This window comes from Salvia miltiorrhiza, chromosome 8 (assembly GCF_028751815.1).
Source record: "Salvia miltiorrhiza cultivar Shanhuang (shh) chromosome 8, IMPLAD_Smil_shh, whole genome shotgun sequence".
In the NCBI taxonomy this organism is placed as follows: domain Eukaryota; kingdom Viridiplantae; phylum Streptophyta; class Magnoliopsida; order Lamiales; family Lamiaceae; genus Salvia; species Salvia miltiorrhiza.
Window position 1 is genome coordinate 58377994 of NC_080394.1, and position 27313 is coordinate 58405306.

A 27313-nucleotide genomic window follows, 5' to 3' on the forward strand; every position below is an offset into this window, starting at 1 on the left:
TAAAACACAAGTCACTTTTCTAATTATTGCCTTGGGAATTTGCTTATATACATACAAAGGTAATTTGCATAATATAACATTAACCAGAAATCAACTCTCATCCCGGTTTGAAGTGCTTGGGTTGTTGGCATTTGAAGTAGGGGAGGATGAAAACAAACTGCTCAAGGGCCATGGGAGAGGAACAGAGAAGTGTCGCCCTCTTTCGTTTCTATCACCGGCATCGCTGTTATTGCTGTCGTTTCTCAACCCGTCGGAGTCGAGCTTCGACTCATCACAAGGTAACTGATGCCTGCAGATGGGACACGAGCTATGAAGCTCTAGCCATGGCTAGGATACACTTGCTGTGGAACTTATGTTTGCAAGGCATCTCCTTAACTTGATCACCAATGTCACAGTCATCCAAACAAACAGAGCACTGCAGTGTGTCCACAATTTCCACAGTCGGTAAAGCTTCAACGGCCTCCTTCTGAGCTGGAGGCGTCCCGTACCTGTTTGGGTCATTCTCCGAGAGATGCTGCAGCAGCAAGTCGAGCCCCGGCCCAATGAAGTAATCGCCTAGTGAGCCAATAGGTGCACGGCTTATGGACTCGTTGCCGGGGTCGTAAGAGCCCTGAACAATGATGGTCTGGTTAAAGGGATTGATCAGAATGACACGCTCTCTCTCCCTCTCCCTCTCATTATCCGTAGTATCATTGCCTTGATCCGTCTCTGGCTCGGATAGTATCCCAGCCCGCATGCCTTGGAGGAGCTGGAGAATCGCGGCTGAGCTCCTCCTCCTCCTCACTATAGCCTCCAGTTCACGGTCAAGCTCGGACTCCCCATCATGGTGGTTTTCACCCTCCTCGTAGCCCATGCGCCTCATACGGCGCCTACGCCGCTGGTTGCCCATCATACCGAGTAGGATGGGCGCCCAGAGGGAGAGGGCGCGATCAGAATCCGGCCCTCCGAATTCAACATCAGGAGGGCTATCATTTTCTGGAGTGGGAGTGGCCATTTCTTCCACAAAAGCCGCTTTGGCAGATGGGGCATTTTATGGTATCAATCTCCAAAACTGGATTCACATTCTGTGAACACATGTGGCACCAATATCTTAGTGCCTCAGCTTCCTCCATTCTTGTTGCACCAACACTTGATTTACTACTTGATTTCACCTGTTCATCAAGATGAAATCATTCAACTTAAAGAGTCCAACTCTGTCAACGTCTAAATTGAATAAATGCATAAAAGATAACAAAACCTCTAAGCAAAAGAATCACGAGAAACAATTAGGATCTAGCTAGTAAGCAGATCAAAGATTCAAGTTTTCTGGTCAACAAGGGCACAAACCTAATATCAACAGAAAGCAAAGAACAGCATATTCCTTACCCTTTTCGAGTCAGAAAACACAGATGGATTAGAACTTGCTGCAGATCGAGGAAATGTTGTAGATCGTAAGAAATGAAGTTTCCTTTTAGTATTTGTTAATAATAATAAAAAATGGATATTTAATCAAGTCGGCGACGGCTGATTGAGTCAACAAACTAGAAAAGGATGCATTCAAAGAAGAAGGATCGAGAAGGTTGAAGAATTTTCTGCTAATTACATCTCGTGTTGCCCAATTCGAAAACGCAATCCGCCATAAAATAACCGTTTCCAAATCATCAAGCTAGCTCAAGTAATTCATCCATAATAATAATAAAAAAAGGGGGAAGTCAAAGCCCAGGAGCTCTAAAATAAAAGATTAATTGATAAATACCAGGGAGGGACAAGAAAAGAATCAATTTTTCTTCTTCTTCTTCTTCTCCGATGATGATATGATGATGTTGGTGTAAAATTCTTGTGATAAGGAGAGGAGAGCAGAATTCTTTGTGGGTTCAGAAATGATATTGGGGATTGAATTTTGTCCTCCATCCGCGTGTTTGTGTGTCGGAATCTCATCTACTGTTATTGCTATTTATTCAAATCATGACCCATCTCTCCATCTCCATCTCCTTCCATTATTATTATTATTATTATTATTATTATTATTATTATTATTATTATTATTATATCCCTATCTGGTTGCACAATTATTTCGTTTTTATTTCACAAATATCGAGATATTCAATTGGCCGACTTAAATGAATTTAGGTTATGATGTGAAATTTTGCTAACATTTTTCCAATACACTTTACTAATTATTATAGGAAAAAAGTGTTGAAGTATAAAGATTAGATGAGGAAAGAAAGAAGAGTTAATAGAAGTTGTTGACATGAAATCCAAAAATGGGACGACTCAACCAAGAATCAATCGAAACTACCTACCTTAAACCGCGTACTCCTCCAATATATAATTATTTTCTTCTTCTCTTTATTATTATTATTATTATTTACTTGATAGTCTGGTTTGAAGAATTTCGATACACGCTTGTGACACGGTGGTTTTATTATACAAAATGAGCATAAAAATAAATCATGTTGTATGCGTATCATGTGATGAATATAAACCAAACTAGGAGAAAAAATGAGCCTCAAATAGTTTTGCTGCTTTGGCGTTGATGAAGAATGGAAAAAAAAGGTGTGATGAGAAGTGGTGCTTAGCTGGCCACTCCTCGAATCCTTGGTGGCAGCGTGTCCCACTCCCCCACACTGCACACCAAGAGAGAGAGAGAGAGGGTGGTCCGTGGTCATATGGCAACACCTGCATCGCCATTGATATCTTTACGAAAAAGGAAAAACATTGGCATGCAAAGAGAAAAGATGATTCTTGGATGGTCTAAAGAATGGGAAGCTGTACAGATTCATCTTTAATTGAATAAAAAAATATCACCTGAAATATCCAAACCATTAATCAGAATGAGAAACAGTGATTAAAGGAAAAGAGTTTGGAGGTAAGGTAGCTCACATCAGAACTTGAATGAATGGGGCTGGGAAGTTCCAGAGTCATCACCATTTTGAATAGCTTGCACCTGCAATCACAAACATAAGCTTCATCTCATCTCTATATTGCAATTCAACACATAAATCATCCATTTATCTTTAAAACTAGTTGAGACTCATTCATAAGAAACATGTCAATAAATAAGACAAGAGAATCACATCAGACTCGGCATATGATGATATGTATGTGAAGGAGAAAGCATATTGAAATGGCAAACAAAGAAATTAGCATATATACCCCAAATCGAGAGGCGTCATCCCTTCCAAAAGGAGGCAAGAAATTAGCAGGATCATCATCAATGACATCGTAGGGATGGCGGACAGCAGGATTGAGAAAACTGAATCTCAAATCGGCATCGGTATCGCCGTCTCTGGCAGCTGATCCGCCGAGTCTGTACATCTGAATCCATAACAAGGATGATAACAACCTCGCGGAGACTCCGGCGATCTGCACCACGAGAGTGAGCTTCACGGCGTAGGCAGCTAAGCGTCCGTAAATACCAGCCGGAAAATGCCAGATTTGGTGAGAGAAGAGGAAGAACCATGAGAGGTCGAGGAACAAGGAGCAGAAGAGGAGGAAGGCGTATGTGCGGGCCAGGCTCTGATTGCTGCTCTCCACCGCCACCAGACCGAAGAGCGAAACCCCTAAATGGAGGATCAGGACGCCATTGTAGAGCGGGGAGAGCGATCCCAGCAGCGAGCACCCAATCTGACCGTAGATCAGCACCAGCGCCACCCGCTGCACCTTGTCGTAGTTGCCAATCCACCGCCGCGATCCCGATCCACAGCAACAACGCATCGTCTCATCAATTACTATTCTATTGATCAATCCAAGGAATAAGCAGGCGCCGACGCCATTGCTGAGCTGCTTACATTGGATTCGCCATTGCCTATTTGCCTTTGTTGCTCTCACACTTTTACCCACGTCACTCCTCTTTTAATTACTAATAATAATAATAATTAAATATATTAGTAATATTCAATTACTTATTTAAATATTTATTATTAAAATTAAAATGATCTGATTCTTAAATGTCCAGAGCCTTGAAGAAGGGGGAGCAGAAAATATCGAATCGTCGTCGCTAGCAGTTACGAAAAAAGATGGGAGAAGAGGAAGATGCATCTCCGCCACCGCCGCCGCCGCAGGATTGGCGCACTTACATATCGGAAGACCTCCCTCGCACCGTCCAGGAGTCGGCCGACACCGCCATTCGCTCCGCGCGCACTCTCCAGCAATCTTCCTCCACTCATCTCCGCTCTTTCCAGGTAACCTAAATCAGATCCTCCCCCCTCTCTCTCTGCAACGAATGACCGATGTGCCTTTTGCAGGATTTTGTTCCCCAAATCGGAACTCGGTATAGATATTACGAAGAGGCTTTCTTCACCAAAGTTAAAGGTGCCTTTAACATCTAATTCCTATCATTATCAATTCATTTTATCGTTCGGATCATCAGTTCTTAATTTTTCTTTCACTTTTTGCACAATTTTTTCAATTCATTTACGTTCAAATAGTTTATCCTCTTTGATTGATTCCGGTATAATCTGAAGAATATTGTTTGTCATGTTAATTTACTTGACCTTTTCCTACATTTTATCGTACAGATGAGTTAGTGAACTTACGAGAACATCCTGCACTGACCGCCGGAGTTGCTGTTACTTCCTGCCTCCTCCTTATGCGAGGTCCGCATTGTTATTTCAATATTAGCAAGGCACTTGGTATTCTGCATGACAGAGCCACATCTCATAAATTGTTGAATGTTTAGGGTTATATATGATATGGCTTAAGTTTTTCCATACCATTTGGTAAATTTGTTTGAATAAGAAATGCTCTCTTGGTTGCTGAGATATCTTGTTTGGTATTTCTTTTGGTTGGTTAGCCTTGATTCTCTATTCAATACTGTTGTTGATTTATTTTGCTTGTGGTCTGTAGGACCCAGAAGATTTTTGATTCGGCAAACATTGGGTCGACTTCAGAGTGAGGAGGTGAATATTTGTATATGAATGCGGATGAAATGGAACTAATATTACACCCTTGATCTTGTTCTAATTGCATGAGCATAGCATTTTCACAATCCCACTATACTTTTATCTAGAATATGCTAGCTTAGAAAAGGGTGCAACATTTTTGTTGCAGCACTTTGGGAAATGGGCTGAGCTCACCTTATGATGTGATTGTGTGCAGGCACAATTTGTTAGAGCTGAAAAGAATTTGAAAGAGTTGAGTCTATCTGTTGACTTAATGAAGAAGGAGAGCAAAAAGCTTCTTCAGCGCTCTGTGCTTGCTGAAAGAGACATGATTCGTGGCCATTATGATCTCAGGTAGGACATTAACTCAAATGCTCTATGCATACAAGGATGAACTTTCTCGTCCTGTGTGCCTGATGTTCAAATTGATATGTATTATGTAGGGATGCTGGAACTCAGATTCAAAGATTTGCTAGATCAGTTAATAAGGCACAAACAGAAGCTGCGGGTAAAGCCTCTTCTTCTTATTGGCTCTCTTTGCTTTTCATAATCCCACTATACTTTTACCTAGAATATGCCAGCTTAGAAACCGAGAATAAGAGCTGCCTTTCCTTTCCTATCTTTAAATTTCATATTTGTTATGACACACTTCTACAGTGTGTTGAATCAAAATTGAAACTGACACAAAAACATTAATAAAACAAAGGTAATGATTTCATACACCTATAGTAGCCCTTGACTGAGGAAAACCAAAAAACCCATCCCTTGAAAGCTATAGGTTTAGCTTAGATTCATTCACAGAGAAAGAGAGTTCATCTTCTGTTGTAGTTTGTCTTTTGAATATCAATATAATTCCTCTTGGTTTGGAATTTGTGTTCGCGGTCTCTTTACTTCTATCGGCTAATGAATGCCGCTCAAGTATGCACATATGACTATATTATATGCATATATATCTATACTAATATAAAAAGAGCCTTGGGCACAATATGTGAATAGCCTATTTTACCCCTACTAGGAGAAAGAATGTGCGTCGCACATTTAACAAACATTACGTTATCTGATGGATGTAAATATATAGATATTACTTATATAATTTGAATGTGTAACTAATATCATTTTATATGATAAAAATGAAATATATGGATATTATTATATAGTTTTAAATGATTTTATTAATTGAATTTAGCAAATTGACTTATTTGTGTATTAAAATTTAAAACATGAAGCTATAAATTATTGATGAATATATTAGATGTAACAAACTAATATTCATAATATACGTTTAAATAAAATTCCAAAAATATCTATGAAAAATGTCATAAATTATCTAAAAGAACGAACCAAAATGAACTTTTAATTTATTTTATTTTATTTTGTTTGATCTTAACGATTGGGGAACTTTTCTTCTTATTTTCACTTGTAGCACATATATAAAAATATTCAATTAGTATTGTTTTTTAAAGGGCTAAATACCCAAGAATCCTATAACTATAGGCCTTCTCGCGTTTTGCATCGATTTCAGAAATTCTGCCTCAGTATATCACAACTAACCCTCCAGTCGCGATTTGCACTCTATGTAGATTTTCGGCAAAATTGAAGCTGAATTGGCATAGAATTCCGATAGGCAACACGACGTCGCTTTGACTCACGTTTATTTGATTTTATTACTACCAAAACGTCGTCGTTTTTGTTATTTTTAAAATTAAGAACCCTAATCTTATAACTAGGGTTTCTTTGGCTTCAATTTCAGAATTTTCGAGCATCATCGATTCTCCGCAAACAAAATCCATCTCTTCTCAACAAAAATCCTAAGAAAATCACGCTGTTATCCTAAGCTGATCTCTTCTCCATAGATTCTCCGGCGAGAATCTAGCATTCTACTGCCCCACCACTGGCTGTTCTCTCCAGATCGACGGGCAACTCCCAAGTGGATCCCTAATTTTAGATCGGCTATCCCTCTTTCATAGAAATCCAGAAATCCCAGCTCCAATTCTAAAATCATGCCAAATCTCTCCCAAATCGGAAAAAATGCCAATCAATGGTAGGAAAATTTGGGCAATTCCCATCGAAAAAGAAAACCTAGACCAAGCGGTAGAGTTCAATAAGCAATGAATCCATTCTGGTCAAAACGACGTTGTTGTCTTCACATAGGACTCCGCTGTGGCGCTGCCCTCCTCCTGACAAGCACCTGGAGGAGTTCTCCACGGCGGTCGAGGATCTGTTGCGCGACTGCACCGTCTCCGTCGGGCAGCGCGGTGACTGCTCCGCCCTCTGCAAATGGACAATCGCCAATCTCTCCAGAATTACTTCACCAGATAGAGTTCCTTGAGCTCCTGCGAGCAATAATGGCTCACAAGCCATTGGCAAAGGGGAAAACCCCCAATTTTTTTACGCATATGTATCTCTCAGCAATAACATGAAACGTCGTTTTGTGCAACGCAAAACGATGTCGTTTCACTACACGCCATTTAAAAAATAATAAAAATAACAGGTAATTGCCATATAGACTATTATCACCTTTGTCACCAAAAAAATGCCACGTAGATTAAATTCGGTTGCCAAAAACTTCACCGGATGTAAATCGCGACTGGAGGATTAGTTGTGAATTGTGATATACTGAGGCAGAATTTTTGAAATCGATGCAAAACGCGATAAGGACTATAGTTATAGGATTTTTGGGCATTTAGGCCTTTTTTAAACATGATCCCGACATAAAAGATTTTCCAGTCGTGTGATAGGCTACAAATTGTTTATTAGGAAGATGAAGTTGTAAGTTGATAATTGTTGGAGAAATATCATTCAAACCAAATTCATATATTCTCCATATATTCTCCACATTGCCTCTTGTGCCCCAAATTCATAAATTCTCCACATTGCCTCTTGTGCAGATACCCATCATGCATCTTGAAATTGTTTAATTTCATAAATTTGATGTGGCTCATCGTCTTAAGTTATATGAATTGTCACTCTATCATGTCCTTTAAGTTAATAGAGATATCTTATTCTTCATTGGAGATAATATCGCCTCCAGTATGGTTCTTGGTAATATAGTAGAAGCTTAAATAGAATTTGTGTTACGAACTGAAGACGTGTGATCAATCTTTTTAATATTTTGAGGCCAACATGTTTTGCCCTTTAACGAAAGAAGTGGATATTGTAATGGATCATAACATTCATAGTATTCTATCCGTCCGCCACAAGTATAAATCCTTTTTCATTTTTAGTGTTCGCCAAAAGTATATATATCAGTTTTCTTTTTAGGACATAGCCCCTCCCATCTACCCTTATGCTTTACTCTTACAAATATCCTTATCTACAAAAAAAAAAAAAAAAAAAATCAATCATGACCCACACTTAATTCAACCTCAACACTCATTTTATACATGGTGTGATCCTTTATTTATTAAAACTACATTCACTAACTTTTTTGTTAAAACCTGTATTGCCAAAGTGCTAAAGTTATGTCAAACGGGGGAATGAACATGAACTACAATATTCCGCTATACTGGAATATTTTCAATATTTCTCTCAACTTGTATAGCTGCAACTTGATCTGTTTGTGGAGAATTGTATACTCGTTGACCTAAGTTGACAAAAAATAGGAAATTTATATTCAAATCTTCTAGCACCACAATGAATGCATTCCGACATATTTTTTAATTCATCAATAAATCTAAATAGACAAATAATAAAATTTTAAAAAAATATTGATGATTTATCATAATATATTAACTACATTCTATCTTAAAAGAATGTATTACTTACAATTCAAATCACTTACATTTTGCTTACTTTTTTTTTTTTTGGTTACATATACCTCATTAGTGGCAATATATGAATATAAACATATTAATATAAAAATTATATTCTGATTCATTTTCATGTTGTGTAATATGTGGTGTTATGACAGAATATTTATATCAGACGTGCACACCCGAATATAGGTTTCTATCTCTTAAGATAAAGAGTTGGAAGCTTGTGCAGTACTCATGCTAATATTATTTTTAATAATTAATAAAAAATTACATTATGCAAATAAATATTTATTTTAACTTAAATATGAGTTAAATCTACAATATTAAATTATACTATTTGATCATAATTGTGCGTGGAATTATGGTTTACAAAATAATTATATGGAGGTGAAGAGAAAAGTTATGTTAAACAATAACACAACGAAAATTAGAGTTATATCCCATACTTGACAAAACTCACAACTAACACCAAAATAAATTAATCAATTTAGATTAATAAGTACTTTGGATGACATGTTTAGCTGATGTAGAATAGACTGCACATCATACGCATGTATTTAAATAAAAATAGGCGATTTTATTGCTTCTCCAAATTTAATTATGATGCAACTGATAATTCTATGTTTATGAAAACACAGAATTATTTTGTTCCAAAACTAAAAAAAATAAATGCTTTAAAGATTTTTCAATTGACTCCATGAATAACAAAACTCAAAATGCAAGATGTATCCTGCAAGAAGTAAGAACTATAAAGGAGGTGATTTTTTATTGTTTATAAAGTTAATTTGACTTGTCAACTTATAACATGAAGTCAACAGAGTGAGTGATTCCCACTTCCCAGCATGATTCATTTTTTGGGGGGGTATGTTGTACTTGAGTGAATTAAAGTTTTGAATGAGTTTCTCAAGCACAAGTAGACAGCATGTCATTGATGTTTATAGACATTAGATTGCATTTTAAAATCAGACAACCAACTTCAATAATCAAGCACGAGTCATCACAACTGTGTCAAAATAATCCATCAAATTAGTCATCATATATTTCGATCAAAATATAAAAGGGAAGTAACAAGAATCAAACCTCAGATAAGAGTTTATGTATCGATTTCCCTTCGTCGATGCATCAATTAAGCACTGCAACATAACTGCCAAAGTAGGCAATTTTTAGATCCATATAGAGCTGATCAGCTTATTACCAGTTTCATGCTAGAAAAAACATATAGAAGACAGAAATCCTAAACCCTTATAAGTGAGAACTTAATGAAGTGTTTACTTTTGATGATAGCTTACAGATAAAGGTAATATAGGCCAATCCACCACATACTTTAATGGATTGAATAGAAATTATGAGAGAAGAGAAAAGTAACCTAATGTAAATCAATTAAATTACTCAATTAAAATCTTAGAAACTATCGACGTTGGATTCTTCACAAAGTAGAAATAAGTGGTTGTGGTTGAATCAAGATAGTGGGTCATGTCCCAGAAAGGAAAGTGCTACACTCTTCGTGGGTGCCCAATCAGGTAATTGTGCTACACTCTTGGTGGACGAAGGTAGTACCTACTAACTATGGGCTTTAAAGACAACCTACTAATGATTGATCTAAGAGGCACTCACCTGCCCCCCATTAATTCAGCTGATTATAAGGTTTATCCTTGCATTACCCTAACTAATGGCATGTCCCTTATTTATATATCACCTACTAATCCGCTCGATGGCAAACTTGGACTTGTGGATCCTTGTCAGAAAAGAAAAATTAGTGATTTGCAATTGAACTTCAGGATTATGAAAGTGAATTTTCTGGTTAATGTAGCAGGTGTCTTTGTTTGTGTATATGTGTGTGTGTTTTCACCTAAATTTTGATTCTTGGAATGGTCACATAGATAGATTGCAAGAAATGATGCTATACTCGAGCAATCCATCTTATGTCGATCACCATCCAAGAATGTTTCCAACCAGGAGAGTGCTTGGGATGAAATAATAATCTATGTGGGCACAAAAAATACACCAGATCTTCAGAAGTTTTAGGTCGTAAATTTTTTTTAGTATCTTAACGGTGAAATGATTCTTATGAACACTGTAACTTGTCAGCCTATCTAGAAGGCTATTGTTTATAGAAATCTGGAAAGCAGAAGCTATCCAGCACCAAAATTGTAAAGTCATTTCCACGAGTAAGTATAGATTGAACTTTTGATGCTCTTCCGTGTGCCCTAGAGGTTGTCATTTCCCCTACCCCCACAACAAAGTCCCAGTTTTAGTAAATTAAATATAACTTCTTTGTTTCTTAACAAAGGAGTAGTGCTTTGTTTGAGAGCCCATGAACACTCAAGTCTCATCCTTTTTTACGAGTTGAGCAAATCTACTTATCCCCCATAGATAAGCAATTGCATAAATAGAATATAATCAAAGTTAACCAATATTTTGCTTGTTTTATCTTGTTGGTTCAAAGCTCTATTTGATCAGTAGTTGGAGGTTGCTGCAATTGTATGTAAATCGTTGTACCTGGACCTTAAATGACCGTTTCATTTTTTTTGTTTCTCCTATATTTACTGCACAGATTTGATGGATCTGTTGCGAGAAATCCCTGGTAGGGAGGCTTTGAAGCTACGGGCAGATGTAAGTTTATCAAAGTTGTTAATACAATTGTGCCTTTGTTGAGGTATTTATGTGTCCATGCTTTGTATCTGAACCAGGTTGCTTCTATAGGCATCACATCTACGGCAGCAAAGATCAGCAATGGATAAAAAGATTTTTAAGATTAACGATTTAGGAATTCCCGTGTAGAAATTTGGACTGGAAGAGACGTTGAAATTTTGATTGGTGCTAACCATTCTAGGAATACATGTCAATTTCGAGATAACAGAGAGTTGTGACTCTGTTTCATGATGAGATATTACCTTTATATTGCATTTGGCCATCAATCTCATACTGAAATAATAAATATTTTGGGAGGATTTTAAGAGGATATAATCAATGTCGATCTCAAGAAATCATCTTCATTTCTGCTCGTCTTATATGCAATAATTACTGCTGAAGTTTAGACTGCTCAAAATGATATGCATCATATTTTCAAGTAAATCTACAGATACGAATAGTGTATGATGAGTAAACTAAGGAGACAGTTGTTGCATCATTCTCTCATACATACAGCAGCAAACTATTTCCTCATCTGTGTAAACAGTTGCGACGGAGGTCTTCCAGTTCCTGAACCGCTGCTGCCGAAGGCACCACTACCAGCCTGATTGCCAAAAGCTCCAAAGCCACCACCTTTCAATTTTGCACAATACAATAAGTTATAACCATGCCTATTTCACAGCTAAATATTCTAAAAGAAGCCCTTAACCTAATAATATTTCACTCGGAGAAAGCAACTTCTCCAAAGAAACAGCATTGCAAATAGCAAAAGAATAACATAACCTTGAACTGCATAGCATTTACCTGAACCTGTCGCAGAAGACATAAACCCGCCTCCAGCATTAGCACTACCAGCAGCAGCAGCAAATCCTCCCCCTGCTGCAGCGGCAGCAAATCCACCCCCTGCTGCAGCGGCAGCGAATCCTCCAGCAGCTGTCGCCGCAGCAGCAAAACCGCCACCACCTGTCGCAAGACTTCCAAATCCGCCACCTGAAGGAGCAGCTGTAAATCCACGCCCAAAGCCAGCATTGCTTCCAGGTATACCTGTCCCAAGCTGCCTAGACTGTCCAAAAGAACCAAGCACTGAGCCTAGAGCTTGTTGGCCAGCTCCTACGTTTGCAGGTTGCCCAAATCCAGCTGCAGCTGAAACTTGACCAACATTACCAGAACTAAATCCTCCAGAGAAGTTCCCAGTTGTTGGCTGCAAAGGTTGTGATGGTTGGAAGTTGAAAGACGCAGGGCGAAACAGCTCACCACTGGATGCAGTCATCATAAATGGGGAGGTAGCAGGAGTTGAATCTTTGTTAAGGGCTGCTACACCAAATGGATTTGCTTTTGCAGTGGTCGAGTTTTGAGTTGCCCCAATGCCAAACCCACCAAGGTTTGCAAATGTGATATTAGTTGTCTGATCCGTCTCAGGGGCTTCTTCCTCCATTTCCTCCTCATGAGAAGAATTTGAAATAGCACTTTCCATGCTTCCATTAATCCCTTCCCTTGATAGTGCAACTGCTGAAACTGCTACAGTTGCTGAAGGAATTTCTGCTTTAATAACTGATTGAACAAAAGAATTCTCTGATGAGCCACCCACATCATTTTGACTCTCAGACATGGAATTGGTTGGTAAATCAATTGAAGTCTGCATCTTAGCACCCGTTTCAGTATTTGAAGGAATAGTATCAACCTTAGTCTGTACCTCCGTTTTTGATCCACACATTGCCAAAGAAGGTTCCGATTTGATAACGTTCGAAGAGGATACAGATGCAGAATTGCTCCTGTCAATCAATGAAGGCAACATAGAAGGCAAAGTAACTGCTGAAGAAACTGATGTCTGCTGCTCTGACACATCCTTCTTGGCTTCAGAACCGAAACGAGTTTCAGGAAATAATGTTGATGAACTTGCTTTTGACACCAAGGAGGGTGATGGATAATTATTACTCAACGGTGATGAAAAACCCAATACTGATGATTGCAGGGGGCTAGAAGCTGTACTGACCATCATTAGGACTGCTTCGCCTTTCAGAACTTTTACTGAATAAACTCTTTTCTGATTGATTCGTTGAGCTAAAAGCAGAAGAGAGAGTTGCTGGAAATTTAGTATCTAATAATGTCTCAGACACCCGATTAGTGTTCTTCTGATCCTTGGTTGCTGCCTTTAAGTGACCTAAATTCCCAGTCGAGCCAAAGGGTGAAGTCAGAGATTGCTCAGGCATTGATGTTAACGTTGCCTTTAAGTGATCTAAATTCTCAGTCGAGCCAAAGGGTGGAGTCAGAAACTGCTCAGGCATTGATGTTAACGGACGGAAGCTTGTGTCAGACTGCTGGAGAAATTTAGACTCGCTTGCAGCAAAAGAGTATTTTGTTCCAGTAGAAGAAGGTAGGCTACTCTTTGTTTTGTCATCTTCAAGTCCGGAAGCACCCAGTTCAAGGTTCTGACTCATTCTTGTCTGTGAAATGGACGGTGGTAGCCATGCAGAAGGACTCTTAGTCGATGATCCTTGAATTGCACGTTCTTGAAATCCAGGGGTCGCATGGAGCAAAGATGATGCACTGTCAGTGAACTGTTCTGCTGAAGTTGTAAACTCTACAAGTTTATGAAATAGACTCATTTGTGAGTTTATTTTATCAAACCGCGAGACCTCATAAATATTCCAGTTAAACCTTCATCATACCTTTGCTTTTGTAATGCTTCAGAAAAGCTCCAGAGGTATTTGAAAGTTCTGAATGAGAAACCTCTGATTTCTTCCGAGGACTGAGATATTGTTTATTGATGTTTAGCAATGACCGATTAGGACTTCCCTTCTCATAATCTTCTTTCAGCGCCCTCTTTACAGTTGATTTTGGAGGGTCAAAGCTCGCCCAGCTCTGCATTTAGTTGTGAAAGAAATGCATCACAAACAGATTTTTGAATAATAGCATTACCAAAGTGAGAAGAAAAACAAAATTAATAAGGACTGGAAGGATGCAGATTCATAGAATAAATTCCCAAGTACATGTGTGCACTCTCTTACCATTATGCTTTTCCTTCCTATGGTAAAAGTAAAGCCGTAAAGGTCCTATATCTGTTTCCATTATAGGATCATAAACATGACTTCTAAACAAACAGTCACAGTGCATAGTAACCAGTATTTGAGCAAATCATTCAATTTTTATAGTAAACTCAAAATGGCACATCAATATAACAAATACCAAGAAACATTACACGGTCAAGAGTGTCACGGTGCCTCCTCGCAGTTTTTGGTTCACTGCCCTTGGGGTAGCTAGATTGGTTTCTTCTAGACTGTTCTTTAGCATCAATAGAGCCTGAAGCGATAGAGGTCCTATTCCTAGCTGGGAATCTTTCAGTATCACCAACATATGTGAGACCAATGGATTCAAAAAGCTGCTTCTTGACATCATGTTTTCCAGAAGACTCAATACACAAAGCAGCCATTTGTTTTGAGAGACACCCAGAGAGCTGCTCAGCAACCGATAGTTGTGCAGTTACTGTATTATGTACACTGTGTAAGGATTGAATTTGCCTGCAACAGAGACACTTCTGTTTCAATGTAGTGTAGATGCATAATATATGTGTGTATATGTAGATATATACACAACATTAGTCTGCAATACCTTGAACGTCCTTGCCTATTCTGCAAAGCTCTGCGATCCCTTTGGGTTCCTTCATTTTCACGAAACTTATTAAACTCCAGAGAATTGAAATGTCTCTCTAATTCAATCAACTTATTGGTCAATTCCTGGTTTGAGGAAAAAACAAAACAAAACTAGTCTTAATGGGAAATAGAAAAGTAATCTGGAGAGCTCGCAGTTAAAATCAACCATAATGTACCTGGTTCAGTTCTAATATACGTCTCTGTTTCAGTTCCAGCTCCGAACTCAATTTTTTACGGTTCCAAAATTCCCAATATTTTTTATCTGTTGTTTGTTTGAACAACCCTTCCATGTATATTTTCCTTGCCAAAACTGAAATAGAACTATGAACCCATTAACTTCAGAAACAATAACAAATGCTTTACGCATTAGAGAAATTTAGCACATCAAAACTTTAGGCAGCAACAAAGACCAACAAGGTTCATAAGGAATATTGCAGCAGATTAAATACTTCAATCATGGGGGGCCTCCTTTCAGAGAGGACCAAATGCAACAGGAAGAAAGATCTTTTACGAAGGGGCACAGGCATATACAACATTAACTTTGCATTACAAACTTTATCAATAGAAGGTAGGATCTAACCTTCCACTGTCTTCTCAAGCAAAACTTGAGTTTCCCCAAGTTTCTCATTCAATAAGCCCTGCATAATAGCCAAGAGAGAGAGAGAAAAAATCAGTAAAATTATGAAAGACTCGAACATACAATAAGCTAAACAACTTTAAGCTGATCTCTACAAAGTTACAAGGTTGTAAGGGAGCTTCATTTGAATAAAATTAAAAATGGGACTACCAATAAATTTTGGAATTCTTTATATCACCACTAAATATACAAAATCATATTAACTCTACTGACATACAGAAAAATGGTTTATCATGGTTTTATGGGGTCTTATTCTTGTATCCCACACAGTTCAGCACTTGAATGTTTTCTCCCTCAGTATCTACTAGGGTATAGATACCCTGTGACATCTAGATAGCCGGTTACCTTCACCAGTAATCATGGTTGACAAGACATAATCCTTGAGACAATGTAACACTATGTACCACCACTGTGAAGTTTGTGGCCTCAACTTGTATATCTTATATACTTGAAGGACTCTGCTGCTATTAACTAAAGTTGAGTATAGTTAGTTAAAGTTGAGTCACACCTTCGGTATGTGCATGTGTGCATGAGATATATAGGTTAGAAGTTAGCTCATTATCACAGAGAGTTTTTTCTTCTTGTTTTGAGCTGAGATTGTGGTTTTGTACAGAAAGCGAGAGAATGATAATCGACACCAAGGTGTAGCTGTGATGCTCGATCTTGAGTCTGTAAAACTGAGTGCTTGTTGATACTCAATAATATACTTCATCTCTTCCGCCGTGGACGAAGGATTTTAAATCCGAACCACGTAAAATCCTGTGTATTGTTCTTCATTTGATTCAGTTTCTTGCTTGTTACTTTTACTGTTACATCGCTTAAATCCGATCTTCAAGTATTCGTTGATTCAACTTCTTGAATTATCAGTTGGCACCGTCTGTGGGAATCGGGAGATTGGGATCGGATCCACGCCGGCAGTTTTATTTTCTGATCGCCGGTGAGCTGCTTATCTAAGACGCAGAGCGTTTTAACTGAAGAGATGTCAACAGCCAAATTTAAAGCCAAAAAATTCAATGGGAAGAACGATTTCACTCCTTGGAAAATCAAGATGCATGCGATTCTTATTCAACAAGGTCTTGCAATTGCACTTGATGAAGGAAAGATGAAAGAGAAACCAAAGGAAGAGGGTGGATCTAAGATCAACTTAGAGGAGGTTGATCAGAGGGCACACAGTGCCATAATCTTGTGCCTCGGCGACAAGGTGTTACGTGAAGTGGCAAAAGAAGACTCTGCACTGAAGGTATGGAACAAACTCCATTCTTTATACATGACGAAATCTGTTGCTAATAGGCTATACATGAAACAACTGCTATACTCATATAAGTTCACAGAGGATAAGAGTCTCACAGATCAATTAGATGAGTTTAATAAATCATTGGATGATCTGGAAAGTCTAGATGCAAAAATAGAGGATGAAGATAAAGCAATTTTACTGTTAAATGCGTTGCCAAGAAGCTATGAACATCTAAAAGATGCCATGCTCTTTGTTAAAGAAAGTACTATCACTTTCAATGAAGTGATGAGTGCCTTAAAGGCTAAGGAACTGCAGAAAAGTGTTGAAGGTAGGCAAGATTCACAATTAGAAAGTCTACATGTAAGGAAACACAAGTCTGAGAAGTCAAAGAAAGGGAAGAATTAGCCCAAGAAAGGAAATCAGTCAAAGCAAAAGGAGAAGGAAGAAAATGATGACAAGAGATGTTATCATTGTAAGAAGCCAGAGCATTTGAAGAAGGATTGCTATGCGTGGAAAAGAAAACAAGGCAAGCAAGGGCAGAATAGAGAAGCAACTGATCAGGTTGAAGAGGTAGAAATGCTAAATGTGGCAAATCATTCCATAGGAAATAAGTGGGTAATGGATTCTGCATGCTCATTTCACATGTGCCCACATCAAGATTGGTTTACTGACTTACAGTTGAGAAATGGAGGTTCAGTCATTCTTGAAAACAATCATATATGTCCAGTAAAGGGAATAGGATGCATAAAATTGAAGATGCATGATGGTGTCATTAGAACCTTACAGGCTTACAAGATGTCAGATACATCCCAGATTTGAAAAGAAACCTTGTGTCTCTGGGATTGCTTGAATCTAAAGGGTTTTTCGTATTTTTCTGATAATGGAGTGTTACAAGTGATGAAGGGATCTAAGTGTGTCATGAAAGGTAACAGGCATAAGAGCCTTTATTATCTGGGCGCAACTACTGTAATAGGAGAATCAGAGATCAATGTTGAGGACAAGTCTCTACTGTGGCATGGCAGAATGGGGCATCTGGGAGAAAAGGGACTGAATGAGCTGCTTAAACAGGGGCTTATTCATCACCATCAAAAGTTTGGCATCAATGCTTGTGAAGATTGTATTTTGGAAAAAAGAAAGAAGCTACCTTTCCCAAAGAGTGAGTAGCAGGTCAAAAGCCCACTGGAGTATGTCCATGCAGACCTATAGGGCCCTTCTAAAACTGAGACTATTGGGGGAGGCAGATGGTACCTATCATTGATTGACCACTACTCGAGGAAGCTCTGGCTATATGTGTTGAAGCACAAATCAGACACTTTTTAGAGATTCAAAGAATGGTATACTGAAGTGGAGACTGAAACTGGGATAAAACTCAAATATCTTAGAACAGACAATGGTCTTGAATTCCTATCTAAGGAATTTCAAAAGTTCTGCACAAGCAAAGGAATTAAAAGGCACAAAACAGTGCCGACCAATCCTCAACAGAATGGCATGATAGAAAGGATGGACAATTCTTGAGAGAATAAGGTCCATGTTTGCATCAAGTGGTCTTCCTAAGAGATTTTGGGGTGATGCAGCAGTCACTGCATGTTATCTAATCAACAGGAGCCCCTCCTCTGCTATTGGTTTCAAAACCCCAGAAGAGATGTGGTCAGGAAGAGCTCCTGAGTACAACCATTTGAGGACTTTTGGATGTCTTGCCTATGCCCACATAAGGCAAGACAAGTTGGATCCCAGAGCACAGAAGTGTGTATTCATAGGGTATCCAAAGGGAGTTAAAGGCTATAAGCTTTGGTGCATTGAGCCAGGAAAACAAAAGGCTATCATAAGTAGAGATGTGATTTTTAGAGAAGATAACATGCCTTTCCTGAGAATTACTGAGAAATGTGAGAGCAAAGTCATGGATACATCAGTGGAGGTGGAGCTCACACAGAATACAGGTGTTGTTTCACAACCAGTAAGGGAAGATGGAAGTGGATCAGACACTGATACTCACACTGATGAAGAAGAAGCTGACAACTTGAATTGACAACCGCCATAACCCCACATCATACAAGAAACTGTTACTTTAGAGCTTAAAGAATGAGGTTCCCAAAAAAAAAAAATTCTGAGCAGAACTAAAAGGGAGGATAAGATGGAAATTGAGCAGTTATCTTGAAAAGAAAAAGGCAACAGTCTGGTTTGAAGAAATTATTTAAGTATATATGTTCACTTTGACTCAAACAGTAGCAGAGTCGCAGATATCAAATTGTTAGCAGCACTGAGGCTGTGTGGAGAAGAAGATATATCACCAGACCAGAACAATCGAGCAATACATATTTTATTACAGGAAAGAGAAACAGAAGGAGAACAAACCCTCCACATTCCGCATTTGTCGGAAAGAGCCCATATTCCTTCCTCCAACTCTGTAACATATTCTGTTTGAGAAGTTATGGATGCATCTCTGAAGCCACCCTTTCCTTCAATGCCTTCAAGCAGATTGTCAAGTGTTTTGGTCATTTCTTCAACCTGAAGATACAGTAAAATGAAAAAGCTGCACTATAATACGATGAATAGCAAGGGTCATAAACTGAAGAATATTTTTAAAGTGTTTTAATATAGACAAGACATTTGACATCACTGACTAGCCATGAGAAAACAAGAGCATAAGGGTTTATCCTGAGAAAGGTACTGGTACCAGAAACGGGAAACTAAAGAATGCATGTTTATAACAAAGAAACTTTGTTGTATATTCTAACGAGTATAGAATCTTACATTTCCAAAATGTTTAGATGCATTCTGCATAAAGTGAGTCAGCGACGTTGGAGACGGTGATGCATTCAGTTCCTTCCTGGATTCAGACTGCAATACTTTTCCTGAAGCAAAACTACTCTGCATCAGCAACGGTGGAGACGGAGGTGCATTAGGCTCCTTGGATTCAGACTGGAACACTTTTCCTGAAGCAAAACTACTCGGCATTAGCAAAGGTGGAGACAGAGGTGCATTCAGTTCCTTCTTGGGTTCAGACTGAAACGCTTTTCCAGAAGCAAAACTACTCTGCAACAGCAATGGTGGAGACGGAGGTGCATTCAGTTCCTTTTTGGATTCAGACTGGAACCCTTTTCCTGAAGCAAATATACTCCCTGAAGGCAATTGTGAACTAGGATATGCTGGCAGTAGGTTTCTAGTTCCCTGTGCACTCAACAATGTCTGTCCAAATGATGTAAAAGTCACAGAAGGTTTTTCTTTCAAGTCTGTTGAATTTTTCAGTATACTTGTGGTAGATTGTAATGCGCCTTTATTTGAATTATCATCCTTATCAGGAACTTCTGAAGCATCACCACTTGCATTTGACACCGATAAATGCCATGTGCTTGGAGTAGTGGTGGATGGCTGCATTTTATGTAATGGCTCCAGCTCCACGTTAGATCCAAATGATGGCAAGTTGCTTATTGATTGATGAGAAACATCACCCACTACTTTTCCTGAGAAGAAACCTTTGCTGGGTACAACTTCTGATATTGACTGATGCTCAGCATTACTATGCACATTTACCTCTGTCGAGAGAACTTTCTTTGGGTCATCAACTTTCAGTCTCTGGGATTCCATGTTTTCTACAGTACTTTGCTCTCGTGTTCTGATCTCTAAATTGGTAGATGGCGATAAATTATTTACTGCAGTGCCCTTAGCACTTGTCTCAACTTCAGTTCCACGAAGTTCATGAGATCGGAAAGTTGAAGAGATTATGTTTCTACTTTCCTCACAACCTGCAGATGAAATCAGGGGCAGCTCATGCTTCATCAGTTCCTGTGAAGCATCATCTTCCTCACTGGATGCACATCCTCCAGCTGATGATAGAGCGCCTGCAGCACTACAGTGGGGTAAATTATTAGTATGCCACCCAGAATAACTATCAGAGTTGACCCCGTAAGAAAGCAAACATAAAATAAGGTACAGAATACCTAGCAAAATGGAAAACTGAGATCTTCCCATCAATTGTTATGCATATAATCACACAACAAGGTGAGACTTCTCTTTCCACATCCCCCAGTGTGAAACTGAGATTCTCATTCTGGGAAGCCTTGTCAACAGAGAGTCCAAGGATCACATTTTCTTCACCATCATCTGAGACCAAACAGAGTGACATGACATCAGATATAGTGCTATGCTTGAAGCATGTCGATTGGACATAAGATATATCGATGTATTGAGATCTGCTCAACAATGAAACAGAGTCGGTAGTTTGCAACTTTATAAAGCACTATTTATTCCAATGGTTTGGCACACATGCTCAGGAACCCTTCTTCCCCACCCCTCACTTATGCACATCATGAGATAGTTATGTCATACAAATTGCAGTGGCGCCTAGTCAAATAATCTTGGGCACTTAGGATATCATAAAATCTATTTTCTAATCAACTTCTCGCACCTTGAGAATCGATATAAAGATTCCAAGCATCATCAAGAATCTCAACCATGGCAGCTTCGTTCTTCCCATTATCCTCCGGCCAACAGAATAACACAACTTTCTGGGACAGGTTTCTATTAGCAACAAACGCCAGCCCACTGCAACCAGTAAGAAACCACATATATAGTAAGTTAAACCAATAGTTGCAAAGTACCAGATACTGAACAGCATTTTGGATCATCATACAATCACTATAGTTAATAATTCATACACGTGATTACAGGGGTACATGAGTGGATCATGGTGTACAATCACTAGAGTTATAAGTCAAGGCTTTGTATATTTTTTCTCCTTGCAAAATTCTTTTCCTCATAACATAACCAAAAACATCCACGTTTCCCAACACATTTTTTCTTTAGCATATCAGAATTCCAAAATATAACATCAAAGATTTGCACGTCATATACTTTCAAGACAATAAATCTGGTAGCAGAAAAACAGGCATTCAATATAGCAGAACGAGGACATGTTAGAGACTTGCATGGCATATACTTTCAGCTACAAATGGATGTTTACATACTAGGATAAGATAAGTCAGACCTAATAAGCAAAGTAGCTAAGTGTTAGTTGGACTGAAGTACTAGACAGCAGCTACATATTAAAGAAGCTAAACAAGTTAAGAGAAACCATACAAATGCTAAACAACAGCGGTAAGAAACTAGACTTACTAAAGATCTAGGTAACTGAGAAACAGATGCGGTCCGGTTGGAGTGGGCACAGCATCAGAACGGAAATCCATGAATATAGTATTAAATGACAAAATGATTGGTTTCGGAGATGCCTGGAAGCAATAAGAAAAGAAATATATAATCCAGATAAAGTAATATATGAAATTTAAAGCAAATAAAAATTAACCATACCCCATCAAAATTAAATAAAATTTGCAATTATTGTAATTAGATAGGACTGTTTAAGTTGACTCATAAACATAATAAGTTTGATTTGATGTTGCACTTAACTGTAGAAGTTTGAATGAAGCTCGAAGAAGTAAAAATCAACGAATATAGTTTTGGAATAATAGCAATAAAATTCATTTAATCATCAAGGCAACACAAATCACTTCTTTCAATCTTCGTCACCCTAGCACTACAACCACTAGACGCTATTCACATTCACCTCTACAAGAGTCATAACCCAAGCACAACCAAAACTATTGGGCAAACAGTGAATCTTTCAGAGAATGTAACTCTTGCAAAAATTAAGAATCCTAACATTGTAAACTGTGTTGACAACCCTGTCCATTCTCAATTAGAAATTAAAAAGGAAATGTCCCACAAGGCAGATTTTGCACTCAATACTCCATTGTAGACCAGTATTCCAAACCATATCTGTTTAAGTTCACTTAGGTATGGAAAGTTTTGAGTCTTGATGACTTGCACACTAAGGACAACCAAAGTAACTCAATGCTTCACCCAAACAGCATGGATGAGGTCATTTCTAGGATATACTCAATCAATTACTCCCTCCGTCCCGGTCCAATAGTCCTCTTTTTTTTGGGCACGGAGATTAAGAAACTTGCTTTTTGAGTGTAAAAGTGTGTAAAGGTGTGTGGGACCACATTGTTTGTAGTGTAAAATCATTACCAAAAATAGAGACAGGACTATTGGAGTGGGACGTCTCGAAAAGGAAAACAGGACTATTAGAGTGGGACGGAGGGAGTACAACTTAGAAGGCTCTCATTCTACATATTAGAAAAGGATGAGTTCATTTTGCAATATATTAGGTGACTAGAATAATATTTATGAAATCGAATAAATGAGTACTATGGTGACATGTGACCCGTTCATTAGTTCATTAATCTTTTACCTATTTAGTTTAGCAATGTCGGAGACTCGGAGCAGTATCCAACACAAGTCGATAATCATTGACAACATATATTTCTTTACCATAATAGCTAAAAATGGCAACAATATGTTGCAGAGAGATTTTATCGTAGAAGGTCGAAAGCGAGCGTGTAGCTGCTTTGTTTATTACCTCTTTAGTGTTAGCATAGTATGTTTTAATTAAGTACTCCCTCCGTCCCGGCTTTTGGTATCCAGTTGAGAACGACACGGGTTTTAATAAAGTGATTGAAGTGTTGTGAGTGGAATAAAGGTCCTACATTTTATGTGAGAGTTAAAATAATTAAAGTGGAGTAAGGGCCCCACCTACTTTTACCAAAAATAGAAATGGATACCAAAATGTGGGACGGCCAAAAAAGGAAAGTTGGATACTAAAAGCTGGGACGGAGGGAGTATAAGTTTGGGCTGCTAGTTCCTGCATGGGCTTAGCAAGCCCACTTTATAGTTAAGCTTCTCTTGGAAGCTACTATTGACTTCCCCTAGAAGTCAAGCTATGAAATAAAAGAAGTCTCTCTCCTTCACAGGGGGCCTTGTCTAGGATCTTTTGGCTGGAAAATCAGTGGTTAATTGCCATTTGGGCAGAGAGAGAGTTCCTCCTCTGCTGTAGTTCGTTTTTTGATTATCTATATAATTCCTCTTAGTTCCATATTTGTGTTCGTGTTCTCTTTACCTCTATCAATTTGGTCCGACCTGCCGGATGCCAAAGACCCGAAGTATGACTCGTGGGGAGACAGACGTCAAAGACGGGGAGATCGATGAAGAGAACGATGATATTAGGGTTGAATTGGAACAAATGTGCCCTAAAATCGAGATGATCGAAGGCTTAAAGGAAGATATGGCAAAACTCAAGCAGATGATGACACGACTACTGCGGGAAAACGGGCTAGACGTTGTGGAAGAGGGGACGAGCAGTACAGAGAAACGACAGCGCGCAGACATGACTATGTTTGTCGAGCATGGGGCAGACAGCAGGTCTACGATTTCTGGGGTCGACCTACACAAAGGCCTGAACCCAAATGTGTCTGTTGCTCCAAACGGGGCATCATCGAGTTGGGGTATGAATAAAATGGCTTGGAACGGAGAGCAACGGGCTGCCTCAACGGTGAATCTCACGCAGGAGCGTCAGCCTCAATCAATTCCTGCGCAAGAGTGTGGAGCACAACGTCAAGGCTGTCGTACTGCAAATCCGGGCATCAACCAGCCCAGCGGGCGACTGAACGGAGCTATTCCACCCCCACCAGGTCTAGAAAACTATGTGTTTGGTTCGAATACTAGACCACCGGGATTTAATGTTTTGTTGGGGACCGTGCCTCAAAGAAACCCAACTTCTCATGAGGCTTTTATGGCACCAACCTGCATCAATCTGCCCATGTTTGATGGGAGCAATCCTATAGGTTGTATAGCAAGAGCTGAGCAATATTTTACCCTCCATGGCACCGCTGAAGTGAGTAAAGTGGAAATGGCGCTGATTGCAATGGAAGGGGATGCTCTTCACTGGTATCACCTGACACGCTCCAGATTTCCATATTTAACATGGAGCCAACTAAAGTCTGAGATGTTAAAGATGTACGGCCAGGACCCTATGGTTAATGCATTTGAAGCCCTGATGTACACCACTCAAACAGGAACAGTAAGTGAATACATCAACTCTTTTATTTCGTGTTTAGTGCACGTTCCTGGCCTCGCTGAAAACTATTGTCTTGGAATGTTTTTACATGGGCTACGTGACGAAATACGTATGCGTATACGCTCACGAAAAGCCAAAGATTTATTTGAAACCATATATATAGCTAAAGAAGTGGAGAGGGAGATTGGTGCTCTTCAAGGCTATGAACACACTGAGATTTCAACTCCTGTCAATGATAATGTAACGGGAGGTGGTGATTGGAGCCGGTACTCATTTCCAAATTTTCAGAATGATAAAAACAGCCAAAGAATCAGTTCCGGAACAGTGAGCAGCGGCTCGGGGATGGAGAATCGAGATTCACTTGCTTCCCAAAGTTCTAGCTCTGTTGGATCCAATTACAATCATCTACCCGCATCAACTCATCAAATTTCACAAGGATTACTTGGAAAAACAGAAGGCCGGACTATGTGTCAGGTGCGATGCAAAGTGGTCGCCAATGCACCGCTGTGCTGATAAGACATTACAAGTATTTATTATTTCTGATGGGGATGATGAAGATGCCTTGCCAGTTGAGGAAATGGGTCTGCCACCAGACAAAGAGGAGAAACATAATCAAACACCTCATTTATGGATGTTGGAACTTTCCCAACTTGCAGCACGGGGTTTTGATGAGCCACAGACGATGAAACTAAAAGGAACCATCTGGAATCAGGAGGTGCTTGTTATGGTTGATAGTGGAGCAAGCCACTGCTTCATATCCCTCAACATGGCCACCAAACTTGGGCTTCCGATCAACACAAGCCAAACTTTTGCAGTATGTCTTGGTGATGGCCGTAAGGCCGCTATCGTTGGGGTATGCCGAAAGTTGCCACTCGAATTGGGAGGCGAAAAGTTCAACGTGGAATGTTATGTCTTTGAGCTGGGAAATGTTAACATGATGCTTGGCGTTGCGTGGCTAGCCACCCTTGGAGAAGTGCAAGCTGATTGGAGTCAAATGACAGTGCAGTTTCAATGTAACGGCCGAGTTCTTACTCTTCGAGGCGAATTAGGTCTAGTTTATCACGCATTGTCATTAGCCCGAACGTGCAAGGTGCAACATGTAGAGGCAAGTTGGCTAGCATGCGCTGAGTATTGTTGTAATACTAGCTTCCATTCATCTACAGGGTCGACATCCTTTGAAATTGTGATTGGGAGCCCTTCTCCAAAGCTTGGGAGATTTTTACCATCTGAGACCAGAGTCAGAGCAGAGTCAGAGCAGTGGTCGATGAGTTAGCAGCTAGAGATGTGCAGTTTGAGGTCGGCCACACAGTTTTTCTCAAGCCTCGACCATATCTTTGGTTCTTATTCTGGTCAAGGTGTGTAAAGTCCTTGGTTTAAAAAAGCGCGAAGCGCACCGAAGCGCAAACTGCCCCGGGGCCTAAAGCGCGGGCTTTTGGTGAAAGCGCGGGCTTTTCATAGGCGAAACGCGCTAAAACCTAAAAAATTCTAATATATTTACCTACAATATATTTTATAGCAAAAAACACAAATACTTAAACACACAAATACTTAATTTAAAAGTTAAAACACACATTGTCCCCTTGGGATGGCCTAGTGGTTGGGGTGGTTGCCTGTTGCCCAAGAGGTCACAGGTTCGAATACTCTCGGCCACAATAACCACTAGGTGGGGTGGGTGTGTGTGTGTGGTTTGTATTATTTATAATGTAATTTCATCAAAAAAAAAAAAGTTAAAACACACAAATACTTAAGTTTAAAGTAAGCAAGTCTAAAAGTTTAATCAAATCTCAAGCAACTAATCAAAAATCATCATCATTAAGTGCATCATCCCCATCTCCTTCATCATCTTTGTCTTCACCAATGTCCTCTTCCATCTCCTCCCCACCCTCATCCTCATCCTCATCTAAGAAAAAATGGAAACTTTACCTTTGGACGACGACCGGCGGCGGCGGACAGCTGGCAACGACGGCGGCCGGCTGGAGGCGGCGCACGACGGCTGGCGGCGCCGGACGGTGGGCAGAACAGGTTAGGGTCGCGAGAGGGATGGGAGAAGAGGGGAGGCATGCATTTGTTTTAATGAAATAAAACCTAGTTTTTTTAAAATTTAAAAACCTAACCGTAACATACTAAAAGCCCGCGCTTCAGCGCTTCTCGCCTAGGCGCGCTTCTCCGCGCTTCCTGTAGGTAAGTGTGCTTCGCTCAGAGAAAAGCCCAGATGTGCGCTTCACCAAAAGCGTGCGCTTTTTTGCGCTTAAGCGCGCTTTTTAAAACCAAGGTAAAGTCAATTGCAAAATTTTATGGACCTTTTCAAACTCTCAAGCGGATCGGTCCCTTTGCTTACCGGCTGCTACTTCTAGCTTCTTTGAGCTTGCATCCAGTTTCTAATGACTCACAACTTAAGATGATGGGAGATGAGTGTGTCCGTCAGTTATTGGTGCAACGGAAGGATAAGGAGATCGACGAGGCAACTTGGGTGGCGGAGGATGAGTTCAGTGGGCAATTTCCAGAATTCATCCTTGAGGACAAGGCTGTTTGGAAGGAAGGAGAAGTTGTAGCAGAGAGATTTTATCGTAGAAGGTCGAACGCGAGCGTGTAGCTGTTTTGTTTATTACCTCTTTAGTGTTAGCATAGTATG

General features: G+C 39.4%; 4 protein-coding genes across 12 annotated transcripts in view; 1 reads left to right on the plus strand and 3 right to left on the minus strand.

The window, feature by feature from the left end:
- LOC130999599 (E3 ubiquitin-protein ligase SIRP1) lies at positions 1 to 1112 on the minus strand. The gene is given in 3 exon segments (XM_057925172.1): positions 1 to 327; positions 329 to 1006; positions 1008 to 1112. Coding segments are annotated over 3 exon segments (1020 nt in total). The 3' UTR covers positions 1 to 90.
- Positions 1 to 3696, minus strand: LOC130999606 (uncharacterized). Of its 5 annotated transcripts, none has more exons than XM_057925191.1 (3): positions 3136 to 3696; positions 2863 to 2926; positions 1 to 1151 (listed from the first exon to the last, which is right to left on the minus strand). In XM_057925191.1, exons 1-2 carry the CDS (start codon positions 3694 to 3696, stop codon positions 2864 to 2866), a joined length of 624 nt encoding a protein of 207 aa, XP_057781174.1. In that variant the 3' UTR covers positions 1 to 1151; position 2863. The 5 variants fall into 5 exon arrangements, 4 of the variants coding, with proteins under 4 accessions (XP_057781174.1, XP_057781170.1, XP_057781172.1 ...); XR_009093545.1 differs by lacking the exon at positions 1 to 1151 and adding an exon at positions 2471 to 2658 and having other exon boundaries at positions 2788 to 2926; XM_057925189.1 differs by lacking the exon at positions 1 to 1151 and adding an exon at positions 2471 to 2658.
- LOC130999602 (RGS1-HXK1-interacting protein 1) lies at positions 3659 to 11604 on the plus strand. 5 transcript variants are annotated; one of them, XM_057925181.1, is made up of 9 exons: positions 3659 to 3799; positions 3938 to 4163; positions 4227 to 4293; positions 4500 to 4577; positions 4828 to 4880; positions 5080 to 5216; positions 5306 to 5370; positions 11172 to 11230; positions 11308 to 11604. In XM_057925181.1, exons 2-9 carry the CDS (start codon positions 3999 to 4001, stop codon positions 11356 to 11358), a joined length of 675 nt encoding a protein of 224 aa, XP_057781164.1. In that variant the 5' UTR covers positions 3659 to 3799; positions 3938 to 3998; the 3' UTR covers positions 11359 to 11604. The 5 variants fall into 5 exon arrangements, with proteins under 5 accessions (XP_057781164.1, XP_057781162.1, XP_057781163.1 ...); XM_057925180.1 differs by having other exon boundaries at positions 3682 to 3822; XM_057925179.1 differs by lacking the exons at positions 11172 to 11230; positions 11308 to 11604 and having other exon boundaries at positions 3667 to 3799; positions 5306 to 5731.
- Positions 11589 to 27313, minus strand: part of LOC130999608 (nuclear pore complex protein NUP214) — an 18373-nt gene continuing 2648 nt past the window's right edge. Inside the window, exons 6-18 of the mRNA XM_057925193.1 lie at positions 21882 to 21994; positions 21175 to 21311; positions 20708 to 20870; positions 19521 to 20616; positions 19122 to 19274; positions 15479 to 15536; positions 15075 to 15208; positions 14858 to 14982; positions 14448 to 14766; positions 13918 to 14110; positions 13242 to 13829; positions 12053 to 13207; positions 11589 to 11881 (exon numbers count right to left, since the gene is read on the minus strand). Of these exons, the coding sequence (XP_057781176.1) occupies positions 11772 to 11881; positions 12053 to 13207; positions 13242 to 13829; positions 13918 to 14110; positions 14448 to 14766; positions 14858 to 14982; positions 15075 to 15208; positions 15479 to 15536; positions 19122 to 19274; positions 19521 to 20616; positions 20708 to 20870; positions 21175 to 21311; positions 21882 to 21994 (4344 nt within the window). The 3' untranslated portion in view covers positions 11589 to 11771. The remainder of the gene's footprint in view (positions 11882 to 12052; positions 13208 to 13241; positions 13830 to 13917; positions 14111 to 14447; positions 14767 to 14857; positions 14983 to 15074; positions 15209 to 15478; positions 15537 to 19121; positions 19275 to 19520; positions 20617 to 20707; positions 20871 to 21174; positions 21312 to 21881; positions 21995 to 27313) is intronic.